The sequence below is a fragment of the Motacilla alba genome, chromosome 1 (genome assembly GCF_015832195.1).
Source record: "Motacilla alba alba isolate MOTALB_02 chromosome 1, Motacilla_alba_V1.0_pri, whole genome shotgun sequence".
NCBI classification, from domain to species: Eukaryota; Metazoa; Chordata; class Aves; order Passeriformes; family Motacillidae; genus Motacilla; species Motacilla alba.
This window is the reverse complement of record NC_052016.1, coordinates 55,940,885-55,951,842: the sequence shown is the minus strand read 5'-3', so window position 1 is coordinate 55,951,842 and position 10,958 is coordinate 55,940,885. Positions and strand designations below refer to the sequence as shown.

The 10,958-nt window shown below is 48.0% G+C and overlaps 1 protein-coding gene across 1 annotated transcript in view; it reads left to right on the top strand.

Annotated features, from left to right (window-relative positions):
* The first annotated feature begins 651 nt into the window (after window positions 1-651).
* The window catches only part of FLT1 (fms related receptor tyrosine kinase 1), a 110,668-nt gene continuing 100,361 nt past the window's right edge, over window positions 652-10,958 (top strand). Inside the window, exon 1 of the mRNA XM_038138267.1 lies at window positions 652-980. Within this exon, the coding sequence (XP_037994195.1) occupies window positions 923-980 (58 nt within the window). The 5' untranslated portion in view covers window positions 652-922. The remainder of the gene's footprint in view (window positions 981-10,958) is intronic.

Genomic DNA, 10,958 nt, shown 5'->3' with positions numbered 1-10,958 from the left:
CTGGCTTCCTTGCTCTGAGCGCTCTCAGTGCTGCTGGCTGGGGACCCGTGCTGGTCTGGGTCAGGCCCCGCACAGAGCGGTCTGTCCCGAGGCTTTCTCTCCCCAAGGAAGGCGGGGAGCGGAGCGCCGGGTCCCTGGGGCACGGGCAGCGCTTTAGGCGCTCCGAGCATCGCGCCGGGCGGCCGGGGAACGGCTGTGAATGGCCCCCGCCCCACCTGGCGCCCGGCTCGGCAGCCGGTGGCGGGACGCGGCGCTGTCAAGGTTTTCCTGCGGAGCAGGAGACAGTCTCCGCAGGACCGGGACCCCACGGCACGGCATTTGGTCCAGGAATCGCAAGTCCGCTTCGCGCCCTCCCGAGGAGAACCTGACGACGTGCGAGGGACGAGTCCCGCTGCCCGCCCCGGCCGAGCTGCGGCCGCGGCGGCTGGAAGCAGCCCAGACCCGGGCTCCAGCGGGACGGCACGGCCCGGTCCCTGGGGGCCGGAGGCGGCGGGGACCGGGAGACCCGCGGGGCAGCGACACCATGCCCGCCGACGGGCGGGCGGGGGACGCGTCCCGGGGAGGGCGTGCTCCCGGCGGAGGATGTGGGCGGGGGGGCGGAGGGGTGCGCGGCGAGGGGTGGAGAAGTTATAAATCAGCGAGGCTGGGGCTGGCGAGTATCTGATGCCCGCGGGAGGTGAAGCTGGCAGGGCGGCCCGCAGCGGATTCTCCGTTTCCGCAGGTCGGGCCGGGCCGAGCCGGGCCGGGCGGGTAGGTCTCGGGGGCTGCTGGATGCGGATTCCGCGCCTAGCTTTGCTGTTATCTTTTCCACCGCGGGAAGCGCCCGGGACCGAGGAGAGCACGTCGGAGCCCAGCCGGCGTCTCTGCCCCTGCCTCGCCGCCGTCGGCAGGGAAAAAGCCCTGCGTTCCCGCAGGCAGGACCATGCCCCGCCAGCTGCTCTCAGGGACCGTGCTGCTGGGAGTCGCCCTCCTGCTCGCAGGTAAGGGACCGCTGGTACGCGCTGCCCCGGTCAGACCCCGTTCTGCGCCGAGCTCTCCGCGACGGGTCCCCAGTGATGCGCCTCGTCGGCTGCGCCTCCCGCGCCCCTGACCGGTGCCGCCGCGCCCCGCTTGTCGGCTGGAGCCGGCGGGCACCTGCCTCTCCTTCGCCCCTTTCCTCTGGGCAGGGCCGGGGAAGCGATCCCTGCTTTCCAGGGAGCGGAGAAACGCCGCATTCCCGAGCTGTCGTTATGCTTCGGATCCCCATCGGCATGTCCCGGGAGCAGCTCCCCGGAGCCGTGGTGCCTCTCCTCCTCCAGCAAGGCAGTGGTGGCGTGGAGGCCAGCCTCTCCCGGGCACAGGGGACCGCCGTACATCATCGGGAGTTGTCCCAGCCGGTGCATCACGGAACGAGAGCATGTCCTGGCTGCAGGGCACGCTTCTTTCCTCCGCACTTTGGTTTCGAGTGTCCCAGCTCTGCCCGTGAAGCGGCAAAGGTGTACCTTTTCTTGGCAAAAATCGAGGTTCTGCTGCCTCCCGCCCGAGCAGGTCGGCGGAGCATCGGTGGCGCTCCGTGCGGGGCTGGCTGCCGGGTCTTACTGGAGAGTGGGATGGAGCTGCTCTCCGGTGCCTGCATCCCGCAGTGATGGGGATGGATCATTGCAGATTTGATGTTCTTAACCGAGTTTTATTTTGCTTTGAGCCAAGAGCCAGTCCCCGTGGGCCGGAGCGCCGCGGTGGGCAGTGCGTCCCAGCGTTGTGTGGCTGGTCACCTGAGAGCAGGGGTGCGTGGTGGCCGGGCGAAGGCCGGTCCCGCGTGTGCTCATCGCTCGGCAGGGCCGCTGACCTGCGGGGATGCCCGCGGAGAGGGGCGGACCGTCTCCCGCAGCCTGTCCGCGCCCGGGGCAGCGCGCACGGCCACGGCCGCTCCCGCGGGGACGGCGCTGGGCAGCAAGACGCCGGCGGCCGGCAAGGAGCGAGAACAAACCCCGCGTGGGGAAGCGAAAAGCCGAGCTCCCCGCGGGACAGCCGTCGAGGCTGGCGTTCCTGCGGTCAGCGGCGCGCCCGGCCGGCCGCGCTGCCCGGAGCGAGTGGCCGGGGGCTCGGTCTGCTCCGCGCCGCCGAGCCCACGGGAGCGGTCCCGCTGCCTGAGGCTGCCCGGGAGGAGAGCTGGCGGGGCCGCTCCGACAAGACGTTTTCCTGCTCGGGAAGTGCTGATTCATCAGCTTTGATACAGATACATAGGTATTCTTCTACATTTTTTTTTTCCTCTTTCCTTTCCCCAGGAAAGTGCTAATTTCCCTACATTATTTTGTCTCTGCCTAGGAGGTTCTTATGCCCAAGATGAAATAGGCACAGGCATGGGACACCCACTCTGGATACAGGAAATGGGGATTCAGATCCTTGCCAGGCTTCCTTCACAGCTTGAGTCTGAACTTCGGCGTCCTGCTCCTACATGGGCTCCTGCAGTGACCAGCTCCGCTAGGGGACTGGCTTCCTCTTTCCTGTCGGAAAGGTTTTCCATTGTGCAGATCATGGCAAGCCCACTGCCCAGGGAGAGGGTGGACTCTGTGAGCCGGAGGCTGTGAGAAAGACCCTGGTTCACCTTCCTGTTCATGTGCACCCTACGCCAATTCCATCGGGAAAAGCTTGGCTCGCTTAGGGGACAACCTGGGGCTCTGGGTACTGGGGACAAACATCTCGATGGCCAGCTCATGTGCTGTAGGCATTGGAAAGTTTCTTCTCTAGTTTGTCTGGGTGCCCTTACAACCATTTTGCTGGAAATTCATATCCTCCCCACAAGAGATTGAGCTCAAATCAGAATTTAAGTGTTTTCAGACTCATTGGCTTTCTTGGGTTTTTTCTTTTGTTTGTTTGTTTGTTTTCTAGAGGAGCATTCTTGCTCAGCTTTGTTTGAACGTCTCAAATAGGTTGATCATGCTTCTTCTGGGCCACTAGAAGAACTCTCCATAGTTGTGTTTGCATGGAGAGTTTGAAAGTTGTTTTGAAGTGGTGGGATGTTTTGTACCATACATCTCTCTGTGCTTTTCCTCCCCTTTCACCCTCCTTCACTGCTTATTTACCTGCATTTCTTACTCAGGCTGCCCAGCACTTTCCATTTCCAGTGCTCTTGATGAAATTCAATTCATCACTGGTGCTCTCTTGTAATTCAGTCTCTGCAGGTGCCTGCTGAGCTTCCATTTACTGACAAGTTCTAGGGGAGATTCTCAGAAATAGCCAGCGGTTCAGAAAGAACCTAAAAGGACCTCCACAAGGAGGAGACAGAAGGAGGTCTTTCAGCCCATATAAGTCTACTTAATAATTTAAAATTCCCCAAAGCAACATGCAGCCTACAGGCTTTGAGAGTACCCATTTGAAAAATGAGATTAAGGAAATTAAATTCATTTGACATGTGAGTGTTGGGCACTTCAGCTCTCTTGTGCACACACATAGTTTGGTTACCTTGGGAAAGAACAATACTTTTTTCTGGGTTTTGTATAGAACTCACATGTTTTCTTTATATCTTACAATTATTTAGTCCCCACATTGTATTGCATATGCTTGCTAATGACTGTATACATAACGGTCAACATGAATATGTGGTTGCTCTATTAAGTTCAATCTCCCAGTCCTCAACTTTATTACTGTAATTATAATTATTAATATAGTATTACTATAATTTTAATCGGTAGCATTTGGGATTGTGAAGGACTGTGTTTAAACCCTGAAAACATCAGACTTTGCAGCCTGGATCAAGGCTTAAGTGCCATGTTTCTAGAAACATAAACTGTATTTCCAGCTTTCCACACAGAAGTGGAACCTCACAATTTGCAGTTAGAAGGTGGTAGTCTCTATTACAGTCTTATCTGTGAACAGCACTGTATGATCTCAGTTATTTCAGTTGCAACTACAACATCAAAATCCCCAGTGGACTTTTCAGCTTCATGGCCAGCTGGAAAAAGTGAAGAAAGAAATTCCAGGTCAATCTAATCAGTGCTGAGGTTAATTTCTTGCAATAACTAACCTGACTTCTCTGAAAGTGCTGTTCATATGGAAGTTCGTATGTTAAGGTTTCAATTTGATTTGAGTACTTGCTGAAGCAATGACACAGATGGAATGGTCCAGTTTGGGATAAGGGCTGGAGTTATTCACAAAGTTGAGAAAATCTGGCTTCGCACTTCTTCTGGACCTTCATAGAAACGGAGCTCGCTAAAAAATTCCAAACTGTATTCACATAAAGGAGAAGAGTTAGGCACTGCTATATAACAGAGATTTAAAAAAAAAACCAAACATGTATGGCATGTATGGGGTTAAAGCATCAAACTTCCTGGCACAGTTAAAGAAAATCACTTACACAGCCAACTGGTGTTTCACCAGACAGGTGTTTTGCCCATGTGCTCCACACAAAGCTAGATTTCATTATGTTACAGTTGGTTAAATCCAGAGCAACTCCTTTGGGCTGGGTATCATCTCCTAGATTTACACTTTGTGTTGGATGAACTTGGATTTGGCCTGTGCTGTAGTAAAGATCTTCATATCCAGAAGCACCCAATATATTTAGAACCCTAAAAATTTGCCTTTGAGGAGATTTGAGAGGTTTTTTTGGTGGTGTTGGGTTTTTTTTTTTTTTGCATCCAAACAATAACAAACAAGCTGTCTATTTTTTGTCAGATGCTTCAAAGACTGAAACCAGTAGCCTTCCACTCTGTGTGGGTGTATAGGACAAAAGGAAATTGTCCAGATATACAGGACGGTTGATAAGTCCTTACACTTTCATGTGGTTTGGAAACTTCCAGCACACTGTTTATCAGCTTGCTAGTTTTCATGTCTGACTGAGATTGGGAAAGGAAGAAGCTCAGCAGAAGTAGTTGAGGGCTAAGGTTCAGTGTTTCAGAAGTGTGCAGAGGGGCTGTGGTGGGACTTCAGCAGCAACATTGTTCCTTTGAATCCCCCAGAGTCAGTGTTTGGGACTTCCTGCTGCAGGCCCAGAGGGAATGGAAAGCAAGACTGCTGCAAGAGTAGGTTTTGCATGAAATGCCCAATCACAGTCACCTCTGCTCTTGGAGACAAGTCTCTCCTGTTGGTGTGAGACCTTTACGAAGCAAACCGCTCCCTCAAAAGACATGCTTCATCTTTAGATCTCATCCCTGCCCCCAGTAATCTCTTTTTTCCCCCTCTACCAATATTTGTGAGAATGTAGAGAAACATTCCTGTGCATATTTGTGCATGAATTCTACCCACAGACAGAACCAGGCTCTTCTGTCTTTGCCCTTGTGGTGCACCCTCACTGCATGTATTCCTGCCGCTGGGAAGCAAACATTCCCAAGCATCCTCAGCTGTGAATGGTCTGACTTCTTGATGCATCATGGGGAACTGCTTATCCTAAAATTGGTCTAGTGATTGTCAGGAAGGTGCCCACACCTTTTTCTCTTACTGAGATGCAGATGTTCAGTTTCATTCTCCTATGGTTGGAGATCAGTATTGCATAAATCCTGATGCTTAAAAGAAAGAACTAGGGTGCAAGCAGGAGCTGGAAAAGTGAAAATGCAGTCATTAGTGCTGTCTCCAAAGCCGAGCATGGCATAATATCATGCCTTTGTGACCAGCAGAATGATGGAGCTAAGCAAAGTGCTAACAGATCGAGAAACCAACAGTGAGGGCAAAGAGATTTGAACCTATAGATTTCAGAGGTACTTTTGTCTCAAACTTAAGTCTTGAGCCATTGAGATGTATGGAGAAAATTGGACAGGGAATGTGGATGACTGTTTCTTTTGCATTAAGTCATGTTTGCATTTGGGGTGTTTTTTGTGTGGCGCAGTGAGTGGAGATGTGCCAGACTAAAGATGAAGAGGAGGATGATTTAGCTTGATGTGGTGCATCAGTGTATTCAAGACCATTACAGATGTTTGTGCAATATTATCATCTTTCTCAGACTTTGGTTTGTCTTGTGTTAATGCTGAAGCAAAAGTTCCTGTTCATGCTGAGCTGGTTTTACTCTCTCTGTTGTTTTCCCCTCAAAAGACAGTTGATTTTTCATTACCGAAATCCATATCCACAATGTTAAGTCACCCCTGTAACGTATTTAGAGCATAATTCAGTGAGGTGTTGTTGACACCAATTTCTCTTGGCATGACTTTTCTGGGTGGTGGGGCTGCTTTTCCAGCAGTCACAGGTATGTGGCACTAAGCACTTGTGCAAAACAACTTCTTTTTAAATTGTATTCCTTCTTTTGGAGTTATGGCCGTGAAACAAGGCTCTCTTTGTTGTTGGAGCAGCTGAAGGATGGGCAAGGGGCTAGAGGGCAGCTCCTTCTAGGATTTCAGTAGGTTGAAGATGCTGTGGTGCCACTATTCCCACTCCATGGCTGGAAGCCATGGTGCAGCAGGCAGGACACAGTGGTCCTTGAGAGCCAGGGACCTGTGAGCAGATGTCTCTGCTCCTCAGATGTTCTCTCAGGAAGCCTGTGCTCTGGGAACAGACCCCCTGCTTAGTGCGTGGGGAGCAAAAAGAGATGAGTGTGAGGGCATTTCATGAGAGGAATTTCACAATTTCACATAGTTCACTTAAGCGTCCTTCCTGTGGGATACTTCCTTGACACAGAGTGAAGGAATTCACCCCTTTTGTTCCCATTGTCATTCCTCTATGGAAAAACCTCTCATCAGGATCACCACAGACCAATGTTAACAGAAGCGTGAGAGTTGCCATCCTGGATCAGACAAGGGCTTTTTTAGCTTCGTGTCATGTCTTTAGTGGTGTCCAGCATCTCATCTTCAGGAAAGGTTCATGGAGCCTTGCAGGAAGCAGTTATCTGATAAAATTCTTAAGAGGGGATTTTTTTTTTTTTGGTAGTATGATCTAAAACCCAATAGTATTTCATAAGAAACCATGGGATTGAGGGTCAAGGAAAGTAAAATTTAGTTGTTGTCTATGTTTATGCAAGCGGATATTACCTAGTGCAAATAAATCACACTAAACTATATAAGACAGAACTTTTTTGTTCTGTTGCACTGAAAGTGTTCGGGGCACCTTTCTTTGTCTCATGCAGTGCTGCAATTGACAATCATCCTAATCTATTTTATAAGTATGAATGATTATAATTTCCCAGTGTAATTGAGCCATAGGCAATCTTGCCAGAAGATTTCTGCACGTGCATCTACCTCCTGAGACTGGGTGCTTTAGATGTCATTTAGCAGCAAAGTGGGTTTTGCTCCTAACCCATTGCAAGGGACTCCTCTGTGCAGACTGTTCCAGTTCTTCTCACCTCTCTATTTTAAATTGTTGTGCTGCATTATTTACTTGCTCTTGTTTTAAACCCAGGGGCTTTACTAGCTCTGCTTTGTAGGTTTAAGTGGGGTGGATGGAAAGTTGGTTCCTGACTTTTTGTCTTGAAACACTACAGGACGGTTCAGCTGTAACAATGGAAATAATAATCAGCAGCCTTCAGCAACGCGTAACTCCTTCAACTTTGCTTTACATTTTCTTTTACATAGTTCCTAATTTGTTTCTGTTCTAACAGTTTAGTGATTACTACAGCCCCAGATGAATTTGACAGGCCTGTGTTGCTGGCCGAGCAGGTAGATTACTGCCAGGTAGGCAGTTTGCCTGTCTTTATGAAAGTCTTCCAATTCAGTCCTATTAAATTGCTTCATTTGTCCTGCCAGTTAATCTGTTACAAATTTTAAGTGTCAAACTGGTAAAGAAATTTACTTTGGCCAAGAAAATATACACCTTTACTCTAAATGCCTAGGATTTCTAAATTGGTTTTGTGTCAGTTTTAGTGTACTTGCTTTCTCTTTATACCATATCAATACTTTTCTACTCACTTATTAATGGGATAAACTTTTCTGAAGAATATTGAGCTGGCCGTTATGTGCTAGGATCTGTCACGGTGGAATTGGAGCATAGGCACTGTGGTTGCTGACACAAGTCAGTAGGTAGGTCTGGTGACTCACAGGCATAGTCTGGGTGGGGCTCTCTACACTATGCGAGCAGCACAGGCTGAATCGTGTGGGGAGGCACGAAATGACACTCCTGGGTGAGTGCCACTGGCTGATCGCATGGCATCCCTTCGGCTGGGCAGATGACGGAGTCACAGCCACTTCTCATCTGAATGGCCTGAGCAGGATCTCCATGCAGGGCCAGGACAGGCACGTCAAGGTGGAAGGGTATGAGAGTCACATGGATTTGCGCCGAATGTGGCTGTGAAAGTGTTGCTAGCTCTCGTGTTACCAGCCTTAGCTGACCTGCCTTGTTTTTAAGATGATCATTTACTCCATTGGAGTGAAGACCAGACTAAGGGGGGCACAACTGTGGTATTTCTCTTCTTGTCTCAACGCACATCGCATGTATGTGTGTGTTTTGCCTTCCTGGTGTGGTTTACCAAAGTGGTCCCACAAGGGGTCATAATGGAGGTGTCAGACTGTGCATTTGGATATCCATTTTCAATTCCATGTGCTCAGTGGGAAAGAAAAAGTTTGTAGTTGTGGCTGGTTTTATTTCTTCTCTGTAAATATGTCCTCCTTATAAAGCTGATGAAATGAGCACTTTCATCAGGCTAGATATTGGCCAAGATGCTCATTTCAGATCCTATATTTTTAGAGATCTTAGAACTTGATGGATACAACAGGAAACCAAAATTATTTTCTCTCACATATTTGTCTGTTAAATATTGAAATTTATTTTTCATTGGCATTATATAAAGTGCCTATGCTCATGCATGGAAGTTACCTGGTGAGTTTAGGGCAAGCAAGGCACAAACTTCTGATGAGCTGGTGAAGCAAGGGCCTTCAAGTGGGTCTTGTGGGGCGCAAAACATGGAACTGCATGGCCTTGGTTGCCCAGGTATGATGGGAAATGTCAATAATTTCAATTGGTAGTAACTGGAATGAGATTTATGTCAAATAACCAGCTGAGGTTTCAGTTTGTTTAATTTCTACATCTAAATTTTTAAATGAACAACCCCTCCCTGCTCTTTGCTAGAAAGACTTCACCACACACTTCTGTAAAAGCAATCTGGCCTAAGTAGGGTAAGCGCTGGGAAAACGTTTAGCAGTTATTGGGGAAATACATATTTGTTTGTATTTGCAGCTATTGGCCATATTGGCATAGCAGTGTGTACTCTCATGAGTGTTAGTGAAGAACAGACCTATTGCATGGTTTTTAGCAACTGGATGTTTTGCTTTGGCTCTATAACATTTAATCCTACATCAGTGTGCATAATCATCAGGAACAGCAAATGCATACAGAGAGTAAGTAGATTATAACTTGCTCTGAGATCTAGAACTAAAAAGAAAGGGACACACTTGTTCAAATACCTTTCTATGCCTGTGAAGGCCTCTTTTGGGCACTTGCACATCCATTTTCCCTGCTCACTGATTTTAGTTCCACAGCACAGAGTCATGGTCAAGGCTTTTCGTCTGCCCAGAACTCATTTAATCTACTGTTACCAACCGTATCCTCTTCAGACTCTGCTATGGTGTGTATCATAGAGCAGCCCAGCTTTGCCATCCACTAACCTATCTTTTTTTTTTTTTGGCTGGCTGTTATGTCCTAATAAGTACTTTAAATTCTTACATTATAATTGAGATTGATCAAACGTAAGCATTTGATTCAGAAATCACTTGGCACATGTTGCAAAACATCAGACTAGATGAATGGAATGCCTCTTTAGGACCTGAAAGGGATGAACCAATGAATGGATAATTTTTGTGCCTCTATGTGCACTTAGTAAGTAAATAGCATCCAATAGTTTTCTTGGTCTTGAATGCAAAAGAGAGGAAAGTTTCAGATACCACAGGGATATGTACAAGTGATGGCTCTGTTAAGGAGAGATACAGCTTGAGCTGTTGCTTCTACCCTGAGGGTGTTTCTGTCTGCCAGCTGTGAACCAGCACACATGGTGCCTCTCTTTGCACAGGAACCAATAGGAAAGAAGTACAAAACTACCTCTGAGTCCAGGGACCTGTATCTATTAACACTTGTAAATCCCCATGGCTCTTAACTGACCTGCAAATTTCTGCTTCAATAGAAATAGTGGTTACATTTTGCTGCTTCAGATCATGAGTTTGCTCATCTGGACCATTGTCAATGTCAGCTTGGGACAAAGTCACAACTCCTTGCTCTGTCGCAGTTAAGCTGCCCTAGTTTCTCTTCTGTGGGCTTCAGGTGTGAAGTTTGAATTTACTTCAGAGAAATGCTGTGAAATTAGATGACTGTGAGGTTTCCTTTAGAATGGGGACTTAGATGGCATCTGAAAGACCTGGAGATACCACAGGGTGGCTCATGGTTTGGCACTGTAGGTCTTTTCAGGAGACTGTTTCTAAGCACAGGCAATGGAGAGGGTGCTTTTACCCCTAGGAGCAGGAAACCAGGCTGTCCTGCCTTCTTTGCCTGTGCCTGAGCATCAGAAACCCAGGCGACAGATGAGATGGGGGCTATTGATGCTGTGGGGATAGAAGAGTGTCTTCTTCCAGCAGTAGCTCTTCCTAGCCACCAGCACTCACACAATCAGAAAGCTTCATTATCCAGGGTGCTCCTTTCTCCCTCTAGTCCTGCAGCAGGACCAGGCCAGACAGTTACACATCGAACAGGAAAATAAAATTTTCTTTTCCATTCACCACACAAGTTTTAAGACAACTCTCCCTAAAAGTTCTCCTGCCTTTCTAAATGCAAGTACTAGTGCTGAAGAGAGATTCAGTGTTGATTAAACTAGAAGGACCTGTTGGTCTATACTTCTTCATATAATCAGATGTAAATTGAAACTTTACATGGCTCTTAAGAGTTGACCATGAGTTTTTCTTCTCTGTATGTACCTTTTTCTTCTTTAATAGAGTGAATTGGTGTAATAATGTAATTGCAATTATTATGGGTAGGTACAACTGTTAGACAAAAAAAAAAAAAAAGGTAAATTTACTTACAGAATGGATTGAAGAACATTTTAAAGAAATGGTAATACCATAGCTTGTCAAGAATAGCTCTGA